Source organism: Papio anubis, chromosome X (genome assembly GCF_008728515.1).
Source record: "Papio anubis isolate 15944 chromosome X, Panubis1.0, whole genome shotgun sequence".
NCBI classification, from domain to species: Eukaryota; Metazoa; Chordata; class Mammalia; order Primates; family Cercopithecidae; genus Papio; species Papio anubis.
In genome coordinates, this window is record NC_044996.1 from 131,606,683 (window position 1) to 131,633,151 (window position 26,469).

The following is a 26,469-nucleotide window of genomic DNA, read 5'->3' on the forward strand; positions in this document are numbered from 1 at the left end:
ACAGAATAGCCCCCACAATGAATTATGCAGCCCGAAATGCCAATAGTGCCGAAAGTGAGAGATCATGTTTAGAGTTCCTCATCTGACAGGATTCTTTAAAGTTTTGCTATAATCCATTTAAAATTTGAAGCATATGCCTAGAAAAATTAAAGAAAATGCCGAGGAATTGCCATTTGTAAATTTCCACCAGATGGCGCTAAACGACAAGTGAAAATCGAACCTCCTCTAGCCTCCATTTCAAAATTCGCTTTCTCTCCCTGGTCAACCCCCTGGAGTAACAATCCCCATTCTTTTCAAATAGGATTGTTCCTTAGGTGCTTAGTGTTCCCCACCACCAGTGTTTTTATGCAAGTGAGTTAAAGTGAGTAATGACTAAAATTCAGACTTAAAGATTCAGAAAAGAACAGGACTACCTCCTCAATCAGCTACAAAATTTCCATTCCCTGTAGCAACAAGGGTATGGGAGAATCAGCTAGTTTCTTTTCTTCTTTAGTCAACTTTTAGCTGGGCACTTGGCCATCTGAAAAAGACAATTCCAAGCTCCTTTACCTAGGAGGGCTAAGTAATGAAGTTCAGGCCATTAGTAGGAAGTGATCAGAAGTGCTGTGGGCCACCTCTGGGTAGTACTCTTAAAGCAGTGGTTCTCAACTGGGGGTGACTTTGCCCCCCCACGCCAGCCCAGGAGACATCTGGCAATGTCTGAGAACATTTTTGCCTGTCACAACTGGGAGACAGTACTGGCATCTTGTGAGTAGAGACCAGAAATGCTACTAAAACTCCTACAATGCACAGGACAACCCCCAAAACACAGAATTATCCAACCCCAAATGTGAATAGTGCCAAGGTGGAGAAACCCTTAGAGGTCAAGGGCATGCCTCTGGCTTTCCCTTTCCCACTGGCTGAAAGGTGCAGCGGTGCACCATCTTGGACCATGTAGGCCAAGGCAAGAAACCAGGGAGGGTGGAGCTATGAGACAGGTAGAGCTGCCATACTCTGGACTCCTTACACCCAGACTGCCATTTGATAGAAATGCACTTCTCAACAGTTTGAGCCACTCCTCTTCTGGGTCTCTGTGACAGCAGCCAACTAATATTCTATCTAATGCCATAGTATACCACATATATTGTATTTTCTCATTCATAGAACCAGGAATTGCTCTACCTGAACTATATCCACTCTAGGCCTGCATCCTTCTGCCTTTCCCAGGAACCCCCTGAGCTCTTTCTCCCTATCTTACCCCTCTCCATCTTTCTTTCCTTCCTCTCTAGATGCTGGCTTCTTCCTTCAGGTAGAGATTCCACCAGGCCCCAACTGACTTATCTCTCTCAATCCAAACCTGACTTTTCCCACAAGACATCACCCTCCTACCATCTCCTGCTTCTATCCATAGGTATCTCATTTCCTCCCACATCCATTTTCCGAGGAGGAGGAATCATCTTTTCTAAAATAATCCCCCTCTATATACATATACTTTCTGGTCCTTACCCTGCTATACTGTCTTCATATAACTCACCACAACATACAATTCTATTTATCTGCTGATTGTCTATGTTCTACACAAAAGATTTAATTTTATGAGCCCCAAAACTGTATTGTTTACTACTGTGTATCTGGTAAATAGAATACCACGGTACAACAGAAATACAAAGCATGCCACACATATAATTTTAAATGTTCTAGTAGCCACACTAATAAAGTAAAAATATAAAGATGAAATTTTAGTATTTAACCTCAATAGTCCTTCTCTAAGATGTTATCACTACAAAGAAATTGAGATATTTTACATTCTTTTTCTCATTCTTCTTCAAAATCTGTAGTGTAATTTATCTCAGTTCAGACTACTACAATTCAGGTTCTCACGGCCACATGTAAGGGTTACAACGGACAGTGCTAACACAGAATACTTGGCACATAATAGGCATCCAGTAAATATTTGTTCAAGTTAATATTCTTCTATACCATTTAATTCTTTTATACTATAGGAATAACATAGTAATGTCACGTCATTAATATCACCCAATTGACTTAGCCATTCTCTTGTTGGGCATTTAAGTCATTTCCAATTTTCACTTTTTAAAATAATTCTGTAATAAACACCTGGTTCGTACCTGTTTTTCCTTGGAATAAATTCCCAGAAACTATTAAATATGATTAATTGCCCCAGAAATGATATGTCACTTAAGACTTCTAATTGTCTATGCTTGGTTCTTATTAATGACTCTTGTGTTGTTAACAGGGCAGGTATTGCTGTGGTTATAATTACAAACATTAGTAAGTACTAATGTTTTGTCTGCTGCAATGCATCAGGCACTGCGCATTAGGTTATGCATATCTTATTGACGAGAAACACGAGGCTTGGGGAGGTTTTACCTAGCACTGGAATCGCACTCAAACTGAGATCTGGGTTAATCTATTTTCAAAGCCTGGGCGTTTTCCCCTGGGACAAATTAAAGAAAGAAACTAAAACTCTGTTTTAGTTAAGAAAGAAAACAGAAAGGAAGAAAGAGAAGGCTAAGTAAAGACAAGGGAAGGAAAACGAAGAAAGCTGAGGAAAGGACAAAAAGTTAAAGGCTTGAGACCCGGGCCATGCAGAAGCAACACACCCGCCGGTGGAGACAGCACCGTCCGACCCCCGGCGCGGGTGCCCGCGGCGGTCCCAGCGCCCTGCCGGGTGCAGCACCCTCCCCTCCAGCCCCGCCACCCGCCGCCATCCCACGCCTGCCGCCCAGGCGATCCACTCGGAGTAGCCGATCAGCAGGCAGCTTCCGGCCTCCAGCACAGCACCGCCTGCGGTGCGAACGTGGCGTCCGCGGCGCAGGGGGGACTTCCGGCGCGCCGCGCCACGTGTTCCGCACCGGAAGCGCGCTTCCAGTCGCCCCGGCAACAGCCGCCCCCCTCGTGTCCCCATTCCCCCTCTGTGTCTCCAAGGAAAACTAGGCCCCTGCTCGGCCAACGCCCAGGATCCGCAAGCTGCGCGCCCACGAGGTGACTTCGGGGACGGCTGGGTTTCCTTTGGGGAGTGAGGGAGGAGCTTAGAGGCCCCGGGCCCTGGCTTCTTCTGATGCGCAGAGAGCCGAGGTCTTGGACGTCACATTGCTATCATAATTATGTTAACCCCGCGACAAAAGGTGGGGCCAGAGGCCCATGAGATTCCTAAATCATCGCAGGTTAATTGTGAGAGGGGACCAGTCCCAGAGGCTCTCAGCTCTACAGTGCTTCCGAATCACTGGACGACTCTTTAACAATTCTGATCCCCGGGCCCCCATCCCAGACCAATTAAATCCGAGTCTCTAATAGTGGGGCCCTGGCCTCGGTGGTTTTTAAAGCTGCCCAGGTGATTCTGGCGTGCCGAGAACCACCGTGTTAAGGTCTGTAGGTGAATTTGGATTTTGCCCATCCAGCCCGGTATCTAAATCTGATTGCCCTGGACAGCCACATACTTGGAGTATGTCTAGGATATTGGCCTGTCTGCTCAAAAATTCGAGATTTCTTTCTTTTCTGTTGCACTTTAACCTCTGCAGGAGGTCAGAGCTTTTGGTGGGAGTTATCTTGAGACATCTGGCGCCTACAGTTTATGGGCTTTGTGTCTGTGCCCACTTATCAGTAATGAGCTGTAGTTGAACCAGTGGCCAATGAAGTGCATTTTATCTCTGAAATCTTGATGTTCCCTTAGTACAGATTAGATGGTTCTGAACAATTTTGTTTTTTTCAGGAATGATGTTTTTAAACTCGTTTGACAGTCTAGGCTGTGTATTCAGCTGTTTTTCATCTCAAATCAGAACAACATTACTTGAAAAATCTAGACTAAAGATTAGTAATGCAACACTTCTGGGATTATGTATGCTCACAGCTCCCATGAATTGTAGGATGAAAGCTACCTTTTAAAAATACTATTTTTGCTAGCATAATTTATCAGAATAACAGTCTCTGGAATTTCAGTGTGAACAGAAACCATATATTTTTAAAGACTGCTGGTTAGTAACTTTGAATAAGCATAACTGAAATCAAGTTCACAGGTGTATAAATCCCCTCTGTGTTCATTGCTGTGCTGGGGAAGTATACAAACTAAAGTTCCAGAGAGAAATGTTCATTCTGAAACTGTTCTATAGATGGTGATTAATCATTTTGGGGTTTTTTTAAAGGATAGGATGAGATGAGAATGATGGGGGAAAGTTTTGAACAATTAAGGCTAGAGTGTAAATTGGAGAGTTTGCAAAGTAGGTACAGAACTTTTTTTGAACAACTTCTCTACAAGAGGAAATTCAGCCACGGAACAGCTGGACAAGTGAAAAAAGAATGTAGCTGATCAAATATCAGATGAATTGAAAAGATCCTTGAAAACATAATGTACTTAAATATTTGCTTCCTGAAAAGATTTGGTGCTTTATAGTCAGTTTTTGAGTTACTAGGTCCTCAGTGATTTTGGGGAATAGATGTAGCAGGAGAGAACATTATCAAGAAACAACAGACAAGCTCAACAACAATTTCAACAGCATCTAAGAGCGTGAAATATTAGCTCTTATTTTTATGCTCGAAGGAAAATAGGAAACTTAAAAGGAGTAGATTGTAGAATCCATGCCTACAGGTAATTGAGTAAGTGCCCAAGTGAATGAGGCATAGTAAGTGCCTGTAAATTCAGAAAAGAGAGATTAATATGGAATTACCATGAATATGTTTATAGAAAAAAGTAAATTTGAAATAAGACTCCTGAAATGTACTAGCGATCTTAACTACTTTAAACTACCCATGGTTTTTGCTGTTGTGCTCTTAATTTGTAGTAACTGCCTATTTAACCCTATTCCCTTATGGTCACATTAGGTTTTGCTTATGAAGGACATGCTTGCTGTGAAACAAACTTATCTGTTTCTTCTTTTGAACTGTGTTATCATTATGTCATTCTCAGTCACCCCATTGCTTGTTGTGTTCCTGAGTCAGAGGGTAACTTTGTTCCTGGCCTCATATTTCACTTTTGATTCTGATATTAGTCACATGGAGATTCAGAGAACTTGCAAATAAATCCATTCACAAATTCATCACACTTGCTGACAAATTAAACAATGCCCTTCTGTGGGTGGAATGTCATTTGTATGAAAAAAAGAATTGTTAACTACATCCTTTCAGTCTTACTCCTTCCCCTTGCTATGCCTTCTTTGTGACAGTACTTATTACAACATCCAGAAGAGGGTAAATTGGGGTTGGGGATTCAGGGAATGAAAATAAAATGAAACTCAGTTTTTTGACTGCCTTGCCCATCAGTTTTAACTGTAGCTATTATAGACGGGGAGGTGCAGGCTTTCTGAACACAGTGGCATGTGCACTTGAATAGGCCTGTGTCCTGCCTGAGATGGAGCTTGGATGCCTGCAGGTGAAAGAAGTCCTTTTGGACTTGAGCCATCTTTGATGTCCAAATCACTAAGCAGGGACCATGCAAAGACACAGGAGGGAGCCCATGAGGGCATCAAGCCAGATGAGCTTGCCAGCCTCAGCAACCAGCCAGGGATGGGGGCAGGGCTGCCCAAGTAGGTGGGGCAGGAAGCCCGGCCCTCAACAAAACCCTATTATATTCTTTGTCTTAGTGAGGAAGTTCTTACTGTTGTATTAGTGGAAGACATCTTCTGTGATAGGGTTATTATTGCATGTACAGAGAGATTCTTAGAACCGCATATGACTCAATGTATCTCACTCAGATTTCTCACCATACCTTCACTTATTTTGCTGCAGTGTCCAGCAGATCTCCTTGAAACAGTGTGTACTGAAGATCTGACTAAATCCTCCAAATTACCTGGTTGGCTCAGAGAACCAAATTACTGGAGCTTTGTAGGAAAGGTTTGATTTTCAGGGCTTTAGCCAGAGTAACTTATTTAATGATTGACTTTTAATGCGTTTCTGTGCAAAGATCAAAGCAGGTGAATTTTCATGTATTTTTAGAATTCTAGTAGAAAAGGAAGATAGGAGTATCTAGTTCAAGTATACACTCTAGTTTTTAGGGGAATTTGTGTTTTTATTTTACTTTTTTGGTTGCTACAATGTGTCCTATATTCTATATTTATAAGAACATAAGTATGTAATTAAAAGAATATATTTGATGGTACTACCTGTCAACAAAGCCACTTATTTGTGAAATTTTTTGGTAACTTGATGGAAATAGTCACGTTTTATCCATTGAAAACTACAAAGTTCTTATCTATTGTTCTTTATGTATATTTATGCATTAAAAATACATCTTTCGGGGTAAGCAGATGTACTGAAGTGTAAATCCATTTTTTACAAGAGGCTATATGGAAAAATATATCATTCAAGACTCAGTCTCTGCCTTGCCTGTAGGCCTCGTCAATGTTTAGTGAATGACCTCAACCCTGTTTTTTTCCTTCCTTCTTTGGTGATTGAGGACAGACAATGAATGGTCTCTGTACTTGCCTGGGCTCAGCTGGGTGGTGGCCATTATGCCATTGTGCTCACTGGAGAGGGCTGCCGGGTTTGTAGAGCTGCAGATCCCAGCCTTCCCTGACATTGCCAATCTCTTTTCTTTCAGCTCCACCAGCCCATTCGGAGAAAAGTTACTGTTCAGTTCCTGAAGGCTTGTGCCATAAAAGAGTGGGAGACGTGGCCGGGCGCGGTGGCTCAAGCCTGTAATCCCAGCACTTTGGGAGGCCGAGACGGGCGGATCACGAGGTCAGGAGATCGAGACCATCCTGGCTAACACGGTGAAACCCCGTCTCTACTAAAAATACAAAAAAAAAAATAGCCGGGTGAGGTGGCGGGCGCCTGTAGTCCCAGCTACTCGAGAGGCTGAGGCAGGAGAATGGCATAAACCTGGGAGACAGAGCTTGCAGTGAGCTGAGATCCGGCCACTGTACTCCAGCCTGGGTGACAGAGCGAGACTCCGTCTCAAAAAAAAAAAAGAGTGGGAGACGTTCCCAGGGAGGTGAGGAATGAAAGATCGAATTAAAGACCATTAAAGACCGAAGGACATCTAAATCTGCAGCAACCATCAACTCTCTTTTCTTTGAGAGGTAGTAGTCTCTGAAGGTGTTGCTATAATGTCTATAATTATTTAAATGTTGGCTTTTCAGAAACTCAGGCATTCTTCTAGCTCCTTAAGTTCTCCATGTGTGAAGAAAATAACCAGCTTAAAAAAGCTAATCGGACCCATCTTTAGAAGAGGACCTCTTCTTCCCTTGGGAGCTAACTGATATTAACTGACTAACTGATTGCTTAGCAGAAAAGAATATATATTCCTTCCAGGGAATAGAGATTCAGAACTCTGTCTTGTTTGCTTTCTAAGCCCTGCCAATTGATATGGTTTTGCAGAATTTTTATTGTTGTTTTTAGTTAAGTCTTTAAATGTTTATATGGATATTTAAGAAAAGATCCAATTTCCTTATTTAGTCATGGAGAGTGTTTTTTTGCCCCACGTATTAGCAACCGGTCAACATGATTGCTATTGGTCATAGTCAGTTTTCTTGCCTCCACTAGTCTTTCTCCAAACCTAATCATTTATGAAACATGTGAGAATCATGAAGTTCCTCTACTGGTTCCCAAGTGGAAAGTGAGGAACAATTAGGATGCTCAGTATATTCAGAGAGTATCTATACAACTTCAAAATGTGTTAACATAAAACAGGGGTGGGCAAAATAAAAGCCCACAGCCTGTTTTTTGTACTTCAAGAAAGCTAAGAATTGCTTTTACATTTTTAAAGAGTTGTTTGGTGTGTTTTTTTGGTGTTTTTTTTTTCTTTTAAAGGCAAAGAATATGAAGACTATGTGACAAAGACTGTATGTGGCCCACAAGCCTAAAATATTTATCTCGCCCTTTACTGAAAAAAATTGCTAGCATAAAGTAATAGTACTGGAAAGACCTAGCTAAAAATAATTATAAAGCTCTATGCAAGTTGCTGTTCCTTTAGACATGTTTTTCTATGCCTTATTTGACTTTTGAGAGACTAATGTGTAATTCTTCAAGTCAATTATTCAAATTGGTTAATTTGAATACAGGATTTTAGGAATCTTAAAAAGACTTAAAATGTAAAAGGATATTACAAGTACAAGTAGGTTTTGGGATTTAGGGAGAGAAAATAATAAAGCCAAGAATGAGATGAGCACAGTCTACATACAGCCTCAGGACTTTAAATTTGCTGGAAGGTGGCAGCAAGTTTGATTACAAATATCCCAGTGGTCAAAACTGTGAGGAAAGCACAATCAAAGCAAAGCAAAATTGCCTACAGAGTTGCTTGCATTCCATCATTAACATAAATTCATCCTTTAATAATGTCCTGGGTCTTAAGAGTCTAGCACCTTAGCTGATGAATTAATATATTTAATTAATGTAGATAGTGAGCACTCTGGGCTTATTCTGAACTGCCTCTAGTTCAGAAGCTGGAACTGGCTTTCTTCAGTCATCTCAGCTGATTCTCTTGGCTTCTTTCTTACATAAGTGCTCAGGATGTACCTGGGTGATCTCTGAGGCTTTCTAACATAGCAGCCCTTCTACCAGATGATTTGTTGGATCAGAGTTACCTCTCCTCAAACTAGTGCTCCTCCCTCCTTTTTTTTTTTTTTTTTTTGTGAGAGACTGAGTCTCTCTCTGTCACTCAGGCTGGAGTGCAGTAGCATGATCACAGATCACTGCAACCTCCACTTTCCGGGTTCAAGCAATTCTTGTGCCTCAGCCTCCCAAGTAGCTGGGATTACAGATGTGCGCCACCAGACCCAGCTAATTTTTGTATTTTTAGTAGACATGGGATTTCACCATGTTGGCCAGGCTGGTCTTGAACTCCTGACCTCGGGTGATCCACCCACCTCAGCCTCCCAAAGTGCTGGGATTATAGGCATGAGCCACAGTGTCTGGCCCCTCCCTCTAAATCACAGCCATTGACATTTGAGCAGCCTTGAGAACATCATCAATTACCCTTGAACTCCTTAAATGGTAGTCTACTTTATCCCACATGCCTAAACTTCCAGCTTTGCAAAATGGAGCCTCTCTTAGCCATCTGGTGGATTTTCAGAATATTGGTGCTACAACCTTTAATGCCACACTGGATTTTCCCAATTATAACTAAAAACAAGATTTTGTCTACAGTAGTATTTGATCTCAGTGGTGTTTATTTCATATTTGAGGCTGTCACACTTCCCAATTTGGAATAATTGATATTTTAGTTGACCTGGTTCTAAATGCCTTATGATGCATAGAAAGAAGTGTAGATTCAAAACACTTAATTTCCAGAACACATGCAGATGTCTCCTAGACTTTTCTAATTTAATTCCTGTGCTGCTTGTTAATCTATGAAACAAATTTGATTAAGATACACAGCAGTTTGCGTTAATGTCATTATGTCCTGCAGGCTCTCAGAAAATTATTCAGATTTTAGTGATAGAAATATAAAACCTAGGCTGGGCACGGTGGCTCATGCCTGTAATCCCAGCACTTTGAGAGGCCGAGGCGGGCAGATCACGAGGTCAGGAGTTTGAGACCAGCCTGGCCAACATAGTGAAACCCCGTCTCAACTAAAAATACAAAAATTAACCAGGCATGGTGCCACATGCCTGTAGTCCCAGCTACTCGGGAGGCTGAGGCAGGAAAATTGATTGAACCCAGGAGGCGGAGGCTGCAGTGAGCCGAGATCACCCCACTGCACACCAGCCTGGGCGACAATGTGAGACTTCGGCTCAAAAAAAAGGAAGTATAAAACCTGGTTCTAGTGAATTAGCCACCTAAAGGCTGCACCTTACAGTTTTGCTCTTAAGTACATACTGATTTCTACATAATTTCGTTTATGTTTTACTTCTCTGAGTGGTAAGCCACCTAAGTATTAACTTCCATATTTCTTCAGTGGCCTGTAAAGCACATAGCAGTTAGCTAGGTTTTCAGGTACTTGTTCATGTTTTAAACCTTTAAAACATTAAAATTATAGATTAAAAGTAATGTGAACTTAATTTACACTGCATTTGTTAACTTTTTCAGTTTATATTCATTGCATGTATACATAGTATTGAATTTAAGACAAGGAACAGGAACTGTGGACTGTGTTTAAGATAAATTTATGAAAGTTATGTCAGCCCTCTTAGAAGTACCCTATTTGAAAGTTTATTATATTTAAAAAGAATGTGAATGATTCTCTTTCAGCTAAATCTTCAAATATAGAAGTGGCTGATTTAGCATCTCAGTTCTTAATATAACCATAGCAAAACATCTGATAGAGATTATAAAACAAGTAAAGTTTGTTTCTTAAGAGTTGGGGAATTTTTTAATTCTACCCTATAGTTAAGTGAAAAGGAAAAATAAGACTCCTTTGGTATCTGATTTCCAAAGTTTCAAAACCTAAGTAGTTGTTTGCTCAGCATTACATTGTGTTAGTGGTTTTGTCTCACAGAAACTTAAATTCTCGTGCATTTTTGGATATTTTTGTTTAACTTTTTAAAAAGTACATTCTGGTGTAGCTCTGAACCTCTGAATAGAAAAAAAAAATTGAAAGTCTATTTTAAATAGATTGAAAAAGGTACAGCTGCAGATTAGCCATTACTTTTGGGCATTTCATGCGGCAAATCACAACAGGTGGGTAGAGAGAAAAGGAGTAAATCTCAGCAGAGCAATGCTATTTGTCCAGGGCAGACTGTGTGGTGCCTCAGTAGAGACTCCATGGTGTGGTTTCTTCTCCTGTGAAGAGACAGGGTGGTTAGGCAAGGAGAATGTGATGTCACATGCTGGCTGAGAAATGCATATTGCAATCAAAATGAAAACAAAGCCTATTTGGGGAACTTAAAGCCCAGGGCACAGCTGAGGCTGGAGAGATGTCTTATTCTCCAAGTCCCAGACCTAAGGCAAGACCCAACAGAGGTTTCTGGTCATTTGGAAAGATGTGTTCCACTCAAGCCTCAGGAAGACCCAGGGTTAATTTAAGTAAGCATTAGCATGAGTTAAGGATTAGTAAATAAAGTAATAACTGTAAATTCTTAGTTCATGTTTTATATATTGTGTGTGTATGTATGTGTATATACACATACATATATATACACATATATATACACACATATACACTAACTACTAAATATTTATATGGTCATTTTCATAGACTTTACTTCCTATAGGGAAATAAGTAATTGAACCATGCAGGATCTTTTGACCCACTTAATCATACCTAAGGGGATCCCTCCTTTTCAGACCACAAAGTCATAGCCCAGGAACCAACATCTTGTAGATAGGTTGCATGAAATCAGGCATGGTCCTGCTCACAAATGACAAAATAGCCACAAATATCACACAGCCATACTGATCAGACGTTTGCACTGTGATTCTTCTTGCCTAGTTTCGGCACCCATTTGGACTTTCACAGTCAGGGATGGCAGCAGTGAAGGTAAGATTTTTATTTTTTAATTTTTTTTTGAGCTCGTGAGTAAAAAAGGTAAATTTTAGTCTTTAAAGTTTGGTATTCTCATTCCACGATGGAGAAGACCTAAGAAATAAAAAAGTAAAAGCACTATTGGGTGCATTCCTGGACATCTCTTGCCCCAGGCATTTAGGGGTGGCCCAGGCCAGCAAGTTAGTTTAGGGGGCAGAAAGGGAAAAACTAAAGTCTGTCATGCTCGTCAGTCTGGTGTGGTTCTTAGCAGGCCGTTGCTCAGTTGGCACTAGACATTTAATTACAGTGGGTAGAGAGGGCCGAGATGATTAACATCCAGTCTTCTCTCTCCCTGCATCTCATCTAGAAATGATCACTAGCCTTCATCCCCACATTATAATGCTCCATACCTTTAATTGGCTTGTGCATACCTCATGTACATGGACTTATCAAGTGTGCATACACTTGGTGTCCATTGTGGCCCAGGTCCTGTCTCACACAATTTTGGGCCCAGTAGCTTCCTCATGTAGAGTAGGTATTTAGCAAATACTAAGTAAATACCTGTTGGGTAGCAGATTAAACATTTGAAGATTTCTCTTGAGGATAAACACTTTGGTGTCCACCCTCCACCTCCTTTCATTTTGTAGGCATCAACATCGAAAGCTACCAGGCCTTGGTATTCTCATCCAGTATATGCAAGATACTGGCAACATTATCATCAAGCAATGGCTTGGATGCAAAGCCATCACAATGCCTACAGGAAGGCCGTGGAATCCTGTTTCAGTCTTCCATCGTACTTCCCTCCTGCACTTCTTCCCCAAAGCTCTTACGATAACCAGGCTACATATCCTCAGTCCTTCTATGACCATCATCTGGCCTGGCAGGACTACCCCTGCAGTTCTTCACATTTCGGAAGGTCTGGGCAGCATCCACATTACAGCAGTAGGATCCAGGCATCCACAAAAGAAGACCAAGCTTTGTCCAAAGAAGAAGAGATGGAGACTGAGTCAGATGCAGAGGTAGAATGTGACCTGAGCAATATGGAAATCACCGAAGAGCTCCGCCAATACTTTGCAGAGACTGAGAGGCACAGAGAAGAACGACGTAAGTTCGGGCCTCTGTCTCTTCATGCTTCCTTTCTTTGCCCTGCCTTTTACATTTTTTTTCTCTAATATATAAAGTAATTTTATAATTCTTCATTGGCTACAGGTAATATTCCAAATCCAGTCCTAAGCCTGGAAAAGCTATGGGGGATGCTGCACCTCCCTTATGTTAGTTTCTGGAGTTGTTTTAGTATAAGACTTTTTTTTGTTCTAGAGCAAAGCTTATCCTAACGTCGTTCTGTTTATTAACCATTAGACACTCTACCAAATAGAGCATGTGTGTGTGCATGCTTGTGTGTGTGCATGCCCTAATCTACTCCCTCAGAGTGTTAAACTCATTTTATATATGACGAAAGTGAACCTTAAAAAGGTTAATTGACTTGTTCCGTGGTACACAACTAGTAATTTGCTGTTAGGATCCAATCCAAATCTGCCTGACTCTACTTCCTGTACTGCTTTCTCTACACCAGGACTTGTCCCTGAGACTGCTAGGTTCCTAAAATACTTTTACCATTTCTCTGGGACACATCTTGGAGACGTCCTTGGTGCTGGAGGTCCCAGATCTTAAATAACATGAACTTAAACAGAATAACGAAATGCCTGGCACTTACAATTTTCCTGTTGGTTCTGTGTTGAGGCCCTGTCCATGGGGTCAGAGAATTATGATAAAGGTCTTATATCTTCAGTCAAAAACAGGAATTTTCTTTTTTAAATTTCTTACCACCTTACTAGAAAGAACTAGAACAGATTTTGTGCTCTCCTATTAAAATTCACCAGACCATTTCTAAGTACCTCTAACTGAGATACAAATGCTTCTCTCCCTATTATAACCAGTATTCAGTCCCAATTTTGTTTTAAGGGAGGCCTAATTGTATGACATTTTACCTACAATTTTCCAATGACATAGAAGCATAGAAACCTGGGAATGGGAGTTTCATTCCTGTCTGTCATTGTCAGCATTTTCCTAATGACGAATTAGCTTTTATTGATCCCCATGGGATGCCAAGAACTGAACACTGGACTTTGTATAAAATATTATATCCTTTAGTATCTTTGTCTGTGATTCTTCACTAAACTACTTGTTCAGGTTTTTTTTACTTCCTTTCTTTTGATTAAACTGTGTACTTCTTTAAGCATATTAGATATTAGTATATCCAGCCAGGTGTGGTTGCACATGCCTGTAGTCCCAGCAACTCGGGAGGATAGCTTGAGCCCAGGAGTTTGAGGCTGCAGTGAGCCATGATCACACCACTGTACTCCAGCCTGGGCAACAGAGCGAGACCCTGTCTCAAAAAAAAAAAAAAAAAGAAAGAAAAGAAAAGAAAGAAGTATATCCAAACAAATACTTTTAAGACAGTACTTTCTATTACACATAGAATACTTTTCCTTGATCTCCAGAAATAAATTTTACCCTTTTAAAAAATATAGATATGAAACAACCATTAGTCTAATCTATACAACAAATGAGAGCAGGCATTGGAGCATGTCCACGTTTGGTTGCAATGCTGTTTGTTACAGCTTTTGACAGAGAAAATGGGATGGAGATCAGGTTTGTTACTCTTGTCCTTACCAGAAAGTAGAATAACATGTTTTGTCCACTAGAGGTTGATACTTTTATGATGGAAATTGTAATTATGGATGGAAGCAAATCTCAGTCATCTAAAAGGTGACTTTGAATTATCTGCTGATTTAAAATAAACTTGAGTTAGTCAACAAAAAGTGGATATGAATAAAATAAAGATAGAACAATGAAATGTGTCCTTGCACCAAACAAAAAAAAAGGGGAACAGTTCTGTTACAGATATGGTTAACCATCCCTATTCCTCCCTCTTGACATTGTTAGGTAGAACTCTAGGTAGGTAAACAAAGTCGTGAAAATCACCTGCTAAGTCATACTTGCCACTTAATATTATTTTGAATGAATAAATGAAGTCTTTCATTGTGAATTAGAAACCTTAAATCAGAGGTTGGCAAATCTTACCCATAGAGTGCTACACTTGCAGTGATTCTGTGGGACATTTTCCAGAATGAGCTGGGCCTTGTGTGCATTATAAACTTGATAAGCTTCATCTCTATGTTTCATATTATTTCCAAATCTGTCTAGGTTACTTTACGGCTTCAAACTGCACTTTCATCATCTGAGTTGAATTGTATCTCCCCAAGAAAGATATAGTGGAGTCCTAACCCCCAGTTCCTCAGAATGTGACCTTATTTGAAGACAGGGTCTTTCCAGAGGTAATTGAGGTTAAGTGAGGTCATTACAGAGGTCCTAATCCTATATGACTCAGGTCTTTATAAAAAGGGCAAAATCTGGGCCAGGTACTGTGGCTCACGCCTGTAACCCAGCACTTTGGGAGGCTGAGGCAGGCAGATCACAAGGTCAGGCGATCAAGACCATCCTGGCTAACACGGTGAAACCCTGTCTTTACTAAAAATACAAAAAATTAGCCGGGCGTGGTGGCAAGCACCTATAGTCTCAGCTACTCGGGAGGCTGAGGCAGGAGAATGGTGTGAACCCAGGGGGTGGAGCTTGCGGTGAGCCGAGATCACACCACTGCACTCCAGCCTGGGCGACAGAGCAAGACTCCATCTCAAAAAAAAAAAGGGCAAAAAAAAAAGGACACAGAGACAGACACACATGCAGTGAAAACACCATGTGAAGATTGACATTATGTCGCCACAAGCCAAGGAACATCCAGAAGCTGGGAGAGGCCTGGAACAGATCCTTCCCTAGCACCTTTAGAGGGTTTATGGCCCTGCCAACACCTCAATTGCAGACTTCTGACCTCCAGGTCCATGAGACAATACATTTCTGTTGTTTTAAACCACCCAGTGTATGGTACTTTGTTATGGCAGCCCTAGGAAAGGAGTACAATCACCCTGGGAGAATTTTCTTTGTCCCTAAATGCAATCTGTGACTGGGACAAAAAGTAAACCCACAGTTCTTGTCATCCGTCTGAAAAAACTATTACTTATTTGTTTTACCATGATCTAGATAGCAAACCATCATAAAAGGGAATTTTATGAAAACTCTTACAACCTCCATCTTGAGCCTCATTTTCCAGTATTCATATTATTGCTGGCAACAGCATACGGAGGCATCTGTGGCGGAACTGCTTGAATCACAGGGGTCCAGCCTCACTCTACCACTTGCTGATTAGAGGTTCTCATCCTCCTGTAAGCCCCCTGCCTTCACCATTCTGTGCCTCAGTTGCCTCGCCTGTGAAATAGGATCTTAATTAATGGGTAGTAATTATGAAGAATCCATGAGATAATACGAGAAAAGTTATAGAATGGTGCTTAGTACCAAGTCGGTGCCCAATAAATGTTAATTACAGTTAGTTGCTAGTAACCCATCCTTTAACATGGATTATTAACCATAAATTGGTCTTGCTCTGATACCATTGGCCTTGATTAGTGCTTGATTGAAATTCTGTACATATATATATAGAGAGAGAGAGAGACAGAGAGACAGAGTCTTTCTCTGTCACCCAGACTAGAGTGCAGTGGCACCATCTCAGCTCCTGCAACCTGTGCCTCCCAGGTTCAAGCAATTCTCCTGCCTCGGCCTCCCAAGTAGCTGGGATTTCAGGCGCCAACCACCACATCCAGCTAAGTTTTATATTATTAGTAGAGATGGGGTTTCACCATGTTGTCCAGGGTCGTCTTGAACTCCTGACCTCAGGTGATCCACCTGCCTCGGCCTTGCAAAGTGCTGGGATTGTAGGCATGAGCCACCACGCCTGGCCAAGATTCTGCATATTTTTAATAAGGTGTTCTGTGACTTCAGAAAGGTCATATTTCTGCTCTGGGTGGCACCTTTCAGACTTTTAAACTGATTTAGAATATTAAAGACATGAAAGAATGAAAGTTTTGGTGTCTATCAGATTTAGTCATTAACACAGTTTTTAGTTCTGTTTCAAGGATATTCTTGCTTGATAAAATTTAATACAGTAAAGTACATGGACTGGGAAAATGAACCCACTTCAGTATTACTAATAATGTCACTAAACAAGCTTTCAATTCTTTGTACTTTTAAAATGTGTAGTTCTAGCATGATTCAAAACTACTTGTCTTAGCGTCTCTGTCATGCTCCTGCAGCCTTCCCTGAATGCATTAGCTGGTCCCAGGGAGATGTGGGAATTGTCTGGCAAAGGTGAGAACAGACTTTGGTGTCAGACTGGAATCTAAAGACTTGGTCTGTATTAGAAGAAGCTGCCAGGGCCCGATCTTGCACCAGTAAGAAAATAATGGGCAACAGATCACTAGCATTATTTTTTTCAACAGCACTTTTGGTGGGTACAGGATGAACAAGTGTTCCTTCAAGCGGTAATGAATGATGGAATTCATATGTAAGTAATCTGAGCGCCCATGGCGCTTTCCAATTCATTACCTTCACTGGAAATTTTCATGGAGGGTTATTTACATACACTGTTGGAAAAAGCTTTAATAAAGAGATAAGGGACCTGGGTAGTATGAATAATTGGCTCAAGTTTTTTGTTTCATTTTGCTTTCAGAACCACTGGAAGCTACTTGTTCAATAAAGACATTTTCAGCTTTGAACATGAATGCTTTGAAGAACACAGGATTTTAGAAAATGTTACTAGCAAGAGAAAATGTCACTAAATTTGAAAGATTTAACTTTTCAGTATTATTCACTTCCACAGGAACATACAAGTTGTGCAATTCATCATCGCCTGAGTCTTGTTTAATATTTTCTTAGGATAAAGGCCTTCAGATCGGACAGTATGTTCTTGTTTGTGATTGCGACTCAGATTCCAGATAGTGTCTACTTTAACATATTTCAAGGATAAAAAACACCAAAAGCTTGACTAGGATGAGAACTCCTTTTGTACAGTGGGAACATGCATGCTTTTGATTATGTCTGTCATCATTTCCTAACAAGATATTTCCGTTACTTAAAGCTTCAGTGGAAAATAACTTATGAGAAAGTATACAGTTATGAAGTTTTGAAGGTCAGCTGTGTTTTCAGTTATTTCTTAGGAAAAATGGTTATTATTAGGTTAAGAAAAATACCATTTTGTAGTCATAAGTGACCACCAGTCGAGACTGCAAGGTTATATTGCTAATACTTAGAGGGAAAATGAGTGGAAGTCACCCTCAAAAGAGAGTAAGGCCCTCTGAAACAAACACCACCACTGTTTTCTCGGGTTTGAGCCAATCAGGTATTTATGACCTATGTTTTGAGGGTGTTGGATCAAAACAGGGACATATTCTAAAAGCTTAAACCCCATTGGGAAGAGGAGACAAAATCAAATGTAAAGTGACACATAGAAGAAGAGTATCTATGGTGTGGTTCATGGTTATACATGCACATGAGGGGTAAAGCCAGTGACCCAGGCAGTCAAAGGAGGAGCACCCCGGGGCTGCTGTCAAGAAGCAGGGTATGCACTAGGCCAATTTGAGGGATAGGGTCAATTTGGAATGAGAGAGAAAAGGGCTTAGTTCACTCCCGGCTTAGACACTCAAAGTGCTGTTCTTACCAGAGGGCCCAGATGTGGTTTTCATACATTTGAAGGGAGACATCCGCTCCATTACGCTGTGTCCATCTGAGTGGGAAGGCTGAGACTGTAGTTTTCATAGTGAGCCTTTAGTCAGTCAAACCTAGAGAACCCGGCGAAGTTTATGGCCCAGTATTTAGTGAGCTGTTTTGCTTTAGTCAGTGAGGTTGAAGGATGAAGTCACAGTGATTGAGCACAATCCTGACATGCGTGTGTGTTTCAGCTGGTGCAGATATTCACAGGTGCACAAAACCAGTCGGTGAGATGATACGTGTTAATGGCTGTAGAAAAGTGGAAAGGAGCATGAAAATGCACTTCTATTGTAAAAGTTAAAATGGCGATTGTCCAGTAACTTCAGGATTACATTTGTCATGGGGCAAGGGATGTGCGATGAAGACAGAAGACCAGTCTGAAATGGCTCCAGTTCTGCTGGCATGTACGTGTGTTCTGGGTGGTAGCTGACAAGCCAGAAATGGCATACATCAAGTTTGTGCTTTCCCTCAGTTGTGCTACAATCATTAATTTTGTCAAAATAGCAGAAAATATAATCAGAAAGACGTACTAGTCCTAGGAAAGTGAGGGAAAAAAACATTCTTTGCCACTTGCTGCCTCCATGCTTTATCCTCTAACATGTTCTGCCTTTGGGCTGTATGTGTGGGATAATCTTGGATGAATGTTTTCCTGCTATATAAGATTCTCTGAAGTCCTGGTAACTTTCCATGATTTTTTTTTTTCCTTTATGGACTATTATGTGATGTGACATTGGTCACATCATGTAGACAAATAGAATGATGTGAAAAATATCAGGATTATGTATCCTGAACCCAGATGGAATCCAGGAAAGTTCTTCCTTAATAATATATGACTGTTGTTCTTGTTTTAACCTATATGCATATTAACCCTTGTATTAGCTTCCCAGGGCTGCTGTGACAAATTAACACAACCTGGGTGGATTTTTTAAAAAAACATTTACTCTCACAGTTCTCAAATCAAAAGGACCACATGCCCTCTGAAGGCTGTAGTGCCTCACCTCTTCCAACTTCTGGTGTCTCCTGGCATTCCTTGGGTTGTGGCAGCATCATTCCATCTCTGCCTCCATCTTCACATGGCCTTTCCCCTGTGTCTCTGTGTCCTTTTCTGTCTCATACAAGGACTTTGTCATTGGAGTTAGGGTCCACCCTAATCCAGTATGATCTCATCTTGATCCTTTCATTACATCTACAAAGCCCTATTTCCAAATAAGGTCACATTCTGTGGTTCCAGGTGGACATGGATTTGGGGTAACACTATTCAAGTCACTACAATCCTATTTTGAAGCTGGAATAGAATCAAAAAGGTTTCTGATTCATATTAAAACAAATTATCTTGCCAAAATGCCGTATAAAAGTGTATGGTGACATTGAGTCCTACAGCTGTTTCCAATAAAAACAACCAAACCCTCCATGACAAGGCAGCTGTTCGGTGGCATCTGAAGTGTGATGTCCATACTGCTCTGCTTTGGTCAGATGGTTTTCCATCTGGCTGACTCTGCTATCAGCTTCTCTCTCGACAGAGTCGCTTACAAGAACTATGGAAATTGGCTAAATTTTACCTTATGCAGCATTGTCTTACTGATATTTTTATGTTGTTGCAGTTTACATAAGAATAAAAGTTATGATATTGGGACTTGCCATAGTAAAAAAAACAGAGGGAAGAGTAAATTGAATAGCTATTTCTTGCTTTACAAGAATCCATTTAAATTAATAGGATTAAAAGTATGTAATGATACCACTTGCAGTTTAACCTAGGCCAACCTGTGAAGTGGAAAGTCAAACCCCGTAGTGAGAAAATCAATACACTATTGCAGATTTTTTGATATAGCAGGAAGATTAGAAGTCAGAGGGCTTAATTCCATTTGTAGAATTGCCCTTTCTTCACCCTTTTTCCTTCAGCAAGTGTGGACTCATTTAACCTTTCCTTGCTTGGTATGATTTGCGTTTTGAATCTGTGGAAGGATCATCAATCATCCATCATCACTGCATACTGTGGTTGCTATTGCTAGCACTTGTTCTTTTCCAGGTTACCTAAAATCAATACCTCTTCCAGAAGAGTGAGTTTTTTTCCCCCACACCACCTCATTCATGGTGGTAAGCAGTGCTTGCAACACTGGACCGTCCAGGAAGCTTTTCGTTTCCGTGCTGGCCTGGAGCAGTGTTTGAAACCAAGCAAGCTCTATCAGCCAGTCCTAGCTGGGCAGTTGGTGAGTGGGCCGTGCAGATGAAAAGAGAGAGCCCCCAGTGGTTTCATTTCTCTCCTGTATTTTCAGGGCTTGTTGCAGAGGTTTGGTAGTTTGGAGTGACGAGTTTCCTTGTGGCTCTTTACCATTTCTTTTTTGTTTTTTTGTTGTTTTTTTTTTTTTGACACAGAGTCTGGCTTTGTTGCCCAGGTTGGAGTAGAGTGGTACACTGCAACCTCTACCTCCTGGGCTCAAGCCATCCTCCCACCTCAGCCTCGCAAGTAGGTGGGACTACAGGCACTCAACTCTTTGCCATTTCTCTCAGTGTATAATAACCCCTTGGTAGATGAATGATGAGCTTCGGAACTAAGTAGATGATAATAATCTGCAGGTCTTGCCTCAGAATCTGGTAAGCATCTCATCTGGAACAACTGGGCCTGGTTTCACAGTTGGAAAGGGAAAGATGAGGGACCTTAGGGGGCTGCAGACAGCATGGTCAGCAGCACTCACCAGGCTCCTTCTGCAGTGCACACACATGTGTTTATGTTCATGTTCACATTCATGTTTGTTCTCAGGGCGGCAGCAGCAGCTGGATGCAGAGCGCCTGAACAGCTATGTAAACGCTGACCACGACCTGTACTGCAACACCCGCCGGTCGATAGAAGCCCCAACTGAGAGGCCTGGTGAGCGGCGCCAGGCCGAGATGAAGCGTTTGTACGGGGACAGCGCTGCCAAGATCCAGGCCATGGAAGCTGCAGTGCAGCTGAGCTTTGACAAGCACTGTGACCGAAAGCAACCCAAGTACTGGCCGGTCATCCCCCTGAAGTTCTGAGCTCGGGGCACAGGGCACCCAGCCTCTCCCTCTTCCTTTTGGGTGCATCCTCTTCATCTCTCCTTCTGTACATTTCTTAGGGAAAGGGGACTTTGTACTCGGGCACAGGCATGTTCACCACAGTCCCAGTGGGCCTGTCACGGGGTGGATGTACTATGCCAGCCGCTTGGAGGTCTGCAGCACATGTTCTGTTGCCAACATGATAAATTTTCTCCTGACATAAAAAAATTTTGTATATACTATACTGGTTTTTTATGTTGTTGGTAACAGTTCAGTTCATTAAAGTTCTTGCCTAGAGATACTGCCTGGTGTTTTGCTTTTTTATCTTTTCTTGTCTTTAATCTGTCTGAACTACACAAATGCCTTTAAAAAACCAGATATCCTCTCTGACTCTAGCTCCATTAGCCCCCACTAAGACTGAGCCAAGTGTGTAGTGAGACAAATACCACTTCCTCTAGTGGAGAGGGATGTATGTTCTATAAAGGGCCAGAGAGTGAATATCTTTGGCATTGCAGGCCACATGGTCAGTGTTGTGACTACTCAACTCTCCCTTTGTAGTGTGAAAGCAGCTGTAGACAGTAAGTAAACAAATGGGTGTAGCTGTGTTCTAATAAAACTTTATAAAAACAGGTGGCCGGGTGCATTGGTTCATGCCTGTAATCCCAGCACTTTGGGAGGCCGAGGTGGGCAGATCACGAGGTCAGGAGATTGAGACCATCCTGGCCAACATGGTGAAACCCCGTCGCTACTAAAATACAAAAAATTAGCCGGGCATGGTGGTGTGTGCCTGTAATCCCAGCTACTTGGGAGGCTGAGGCAGAGGAATTGCTTGAACCCGGGAGGCAGAGGTTGCAGTGAGCTGAGATCGTACCACTGCACTTCAGCCGAGAGACAGAGCAAGACCGTCTCAAAACAAAAACAGGCTGCAGGCCAGATTTGGTCTACAGATGGTAGTTTGCCAACTGCAGCTCTCGTGGAATGAAAATCATCTGCCTGACATTTTTATTCTTGTTATCTCATTATCTCTACGGAGCTTAGATGTCATACAGAATTGAGAGCAAAGAACAATAATTCCGGCCAGGCGCGGTGGCTCATGCCTGTAATCCCAGCACTTTGGGAGGCCGAGGTGGGCAGATCACGAGGTCAGGAGATTGACACCATCCTGGCTAACATGATGAAACCCCCATCTCTACTAAAAATACAAAAAATTAGCCGGGCATGGTGGCGGGTGCCTGTAGTCCCAGCTATTCGGGAGGCTGAGGCAGGAGAATGGCATGAACCCAGGAGGCAGAGCTTGCAATGAGCCGAGATCGTGCCACTGCAGTCCGGCCTGGGCGAAAGAGTGAAAACCAGCAAACAATAATTCCCAAATCTGGGCACTTCTGCAGTCACCTCTGTTGTAGAAAATGCACAGTTGAATTCTTACTATATACAGCAAATATTGATTTGATAAAGGAATACATTTCTGAAAATGAAATCTAAAAGCTGATGGAGCAGGTCATTTATAAAAGCCAGCTGCCTTTTAAATAAGTTATTCCAGTACATTGCCAGGGTGAGCCCATGTCGACCTGAGAAGATTAGCACATCCATCAAAGGGTGGTGAAAGGATTCAGTATTGACATGTTTCTCTCTAAGAACAGTTCTTAGTTGGCTTCACATTCAGCCCCTGCCCTGAGACATTCATTTCATCAGCCCTGGGTGCTTATTTTTCTAAGCTCTCATTTTATTACAGGAGTCATAATTTGTGTGTAGGTGTTGCAGACAAAAATGATAATTAACTTTCCATTGAGGTGACACATAACTAAAATTTCAAATCTTTAGTATTTCTCCCTTTCATTTTAAATTCATATGCCTAACTATAAAATAACTGTGACTGAGATACAAGTACAAACCAAAGTCTGGAATTGCAGCAGGTGCTTAGGCATTTGAAAGTGAAATGTTTCTCTTCACAAAGAACTCTTATACCCTCCCCTAAAGAAATCACCAGGCCAGTCTCACCCCTACTGGCTTTGTGACCTAAGGCTTCACCTCTCAGTGCTTCTGGTTCCTTCTTTATCCTTGAAATGAGTGTTAATAACTCTCTCGTGGGGTCATTGTGAGGACCACATTGAGTAGTGCCTATAAAACAGTGCTGGCTACACGGTAAATAATAAATGTTGACACGTTTATTCCCTGTCTTCAAAAATCGCTGAAAAGTGCCAGTGGGAGTCTTGAGTATAAAATTTCCAAATACAGAGAAATGTCTTCCTGTCAGCTCTACGAATGGATGCGCTGGTTTCTGGACACCTCATGCCAGCCCATCCTTCCTCCTGCATGTCTCAGATAATTTGTGATACAAGGCACACATGACTCGTTTGTTCGTTTATCCAGCAAATATTTGAATTTCTTCCATTACAGTTAGTTAAACCACAGTCTCTTCCCTCCGGATTTTTTCTTCCTCCCTTTTTTTCTTCTAAATCCTACTTTTGCTTCTGTCTGTTGGTGACAGTCTGACGGCTATTCTCCCTGTGTCCCTGTGTATGTGAGAGTAGCTGGGCATGCAGAGCTAATTAAATGTCTCTAGCTCAGGCTGGGGGTGGTGGCTCACACCTGTATCCCAGCACTTTAGGAGGCCGAGGTGGGCAGATCGCCTGAAGTCAGGAGCTCGAGACCAGCCTGGCCAACATGGTGAAACCCTGTCTCTGCTAAAAATACAAAAATTAGCCAGGTGTGGTGGTGCACCCCTATAGTCCCAGCTACTCGGGAGGCTGAGGCAGGAGAATTGCTTGAACCCGGGAGGTGGAGGTTGCAGTGAGCTGAGACGGTGCCACTGCACTCCAGCCTGGATGACAGAGTGAAAAAAGAAAAAAAAAAAAAAAGTGTCTCTAGCTCTTTGACCAGTCACAGAAGAATCTGTGGATATCTTCTCTGATAGGATCACATGGCCTTTTAACAAGGCCACCTTTGCCACCGAGGGAAACATGTGTTGGAGGCACCAATGTCTGATGGGAAAAACAAACTTCTCTTTCTCTACTCTCACACTCAACACAACCCAGAGCACTTCTGACACCAGATGTCAGGGGGCTTTTCCCCACACATCAAGCAATTTCTCCAGGGGCCACCAACTGGGTGTCCTATAATTCATTTCTGACGCTATCTATCTGGAGGTAGCATCAGATCCCACAAGTTAAAGGCCCAGTCCCACAGGATTGCCCCCAACTTCAGACGCCAATCACAAGTAGTAGGTTGTCACCTATACTTCTGACCGAACAGCTATCAGTTAGGGTTCCCACGACCTCCTCTTTGGGTTCGATTAACTTCCTAGGAAGGCTCACAGAACTCAGGCTCGCACTTCTTGTGTTTATCTGCTTACTAAAGGATAGTACAAAAGATACAGATGAACAGTGAAGAGATGCATTGGGCAAGGTATTTGGAAAGGGGTGCAGAGCTTCTCTGTCTCTCTGAGCACACAGCCCTTCAGGAACCTCCACATGTTCAGCAATCCAGAGGCTCTCCAAACCCAGTTCTGGGGTTTTTATGAAGGCTTCATTACATACTCATGATTGATTAAATCATTGGCCATTGGTGACCAACTCAACCATCAGCCCATCTCCCTTCCCTGGAGGTTAGGGGGTGGGCCTGAAAATTCCAACCTTCTAATCATGTGGTTGGTTCCCCTGGCAGCTGGCCCCCAACCCAAAGCTGTCCAAGAGCCCACCAAGAGTCACCTCATTAGAACAAGAGACTGCCATCACCCAGGAAATTCCAAAGCATTTAGGAGCTGTGTGTCAGGAACTAGGGTCAAAGACCAAATATTACAACAAAAGACTTTCCTAGTGCCTCTGTCTACAAGAGTTTCAGGGGCTCTATGTCAGAGACCAAATATATATATTTTTTATTATCTCACAATATCACACAATGGGGGCAGGCAGACCACCTACAAGCCTATTGCAGAAAAGATGTTCAACCTCACTGGTAACCAGAGAACCACTAATTACAATAAGAGTGATTTTCCATACCCTTCAGATAGGCAAATGTCTAAAAAGAATAAAAATGCTGGCCAGTCACGGTGGCTCGTATCTGTAATCCCAGCACTCTGGGAGGCCAAGGCGGGCGGATTGCTTGAGGCCAGGAGTTCAAGACCAGCCTGGCTAACATGGTGAAACCCTGTCTCTACTAAAAATACAAGAAAAAATTAGCCAGGCATGGTGCCATGTACCTGTAGTCCCAACTGCTTGGGAGGCTGAAGCAGGAGAATTACTTGAACCCAGGAGGCAGAGGTTGCAGTGAGCTGAGACCGTGCCAGCCTGGGCAACACAGAGCGAGACGCTGTCTCACAAAAGAAAAAAAAAAAAAGAATAAAAATGCCAAGTGTGGCAAGGACGTAGAGAGAAGGCAACTCACATTGCTGTGGGAGTATAGGTTGATCCACCCTGTTGAAGGGCACGGTGGCATTTTTCTTGCAAAGTTAAAACAGGCACATATGATCCAGCAATCCTACTCTCAGGTGTATGCCCAAGAGACACTCTTCCATGCGGGCACAAGGAGGTGCACAAGAAAATGGGCACTGCCACATAATAATAGCAAACAATTGGAAACAAATTAAGTGTGCATCTACAGGATGTGGGTAAGTAAACTGTAAGGGCTCCTGGCATACTACAGGAGCCCTTAAGAGAAACGAGCTAGACTACATGTATGAAAATGCTAGTGTCAAGGTGAAAAAGGAAGTTGTGTAGGTATGGCATGATAACATTTAGACATAACTTTAAAAAATACACACTATGCATGCATATATGTACTAAAATCTAGAAACATGAATGGAAAAGATTCACACACATACACCCTAACTTCAGAATAGTGGTTAGTTCTGAGTAGGGAGAGGTTGAGACACCACTCAAAAGGGGTTTTTCTATCTGTCTAATGTTTAATTTCTGTAGAACAATAAAGCAATGGTAGTAACCTAGCTTTGATGGAGACCTCTAAATTTATCAAACTCTATTCTAACAAAGTAGTTTATCTTTCACTTCATTTCTAGGGTTAAATGTTACAGGAAATGTTTACTTTATCAAACACTTAAATAGAGCTTACTATAAGCCTCACACTCTTCTAATTGCTTTACAAATACTAATTTCTTTAGCAATCAATCTATGACAAACCTATGAGGTAGCTATTACAGGTACAAAACCTGTTTTCCAAAACCCTTAGATCATGTATATTTCGGAATGTAGACATTTTCATACTTTCGAAAAGTAAAACAGCATATTCTAGAACTTGGCCCAATGGGCTAGGGTAGCCTGCCACCAAGAGAGCTGGACTATAAAATGGAAGAATATTCTAAGTATGATAAATACAGACCATAAATATCCTCAATTCCATCCAGGTCAGGTTTTGTCATCAAATCATTAAAGTCAAGTCAGGTTGTGCTGCCAAACAAATTTTAAAATGAGAAAAACCCTTCCAGTTTTCAAAGCTTTGGGAATTTC

The 26,469-nt window shown here is 41.9% G+C and overlaps 1 protein-coding gene and 1 long non-coding RNA gene across 6 annotated transcripts; both read left to right on the forward strand.

The window, feature by feature from the left end:
- The first annotated feature begins 2,851 nt into the window (after positions 1-2,851).
- GEMIN8 (gem nuclear organelle associated protein 8) lies at positions 2,852-21,311 on the forward strand. 5 transcript variants are annotated; one of them, XM_009197220.4, is made up of 5 exons: positions 2,857-2,985; positions 6,533-6,672; positions 11,303-11,350; positions 11,983-12,439; positions 20,751-21,310. In XM_009197220.4, exons 3-5 carry the CDS (start codon positions 11,336-11,338, stop codon positions 21,005-21,007), a joined length of 729 nt encoding a protein of 242 aa, XP_009195484.1. In that variant the 5' UTR covers positions 2,857-2,985; positions 6,533-6,672; positions 11,303-11,335; the 3' UTR covers positions 21,008-21,310. The 5 variants fall into 5 exon arrangements, with proteins under 5 accessions (XP_003917471.1, XP_009195484.1, XP_009195483.1 ...); XM_003917422.3 differs by lacking the exon at positions 6,533-6,672 and having other exon boundaries at positions 2,852-2,985; positions 20,751-21,311; XM_009197219.4 differs by lacking the exon at positions 2,857-2,985 and having other exon boundaries at positions 2,992-6,672.
- LOC116271816 lies at positions 16,780-20,744 on the forward strand. The gene is made up of 3 exons (XR_004180575.1): positions 16,780-16,790; positions 17,364-17,414; positions 18,184-20,744. It is a non-coding gene; the product is annotated as an uncharacterized LOC116271816 (long non-coding RNA).
- Positions 21,312-26,469: the final 5,158 nt, after the last annotated feature.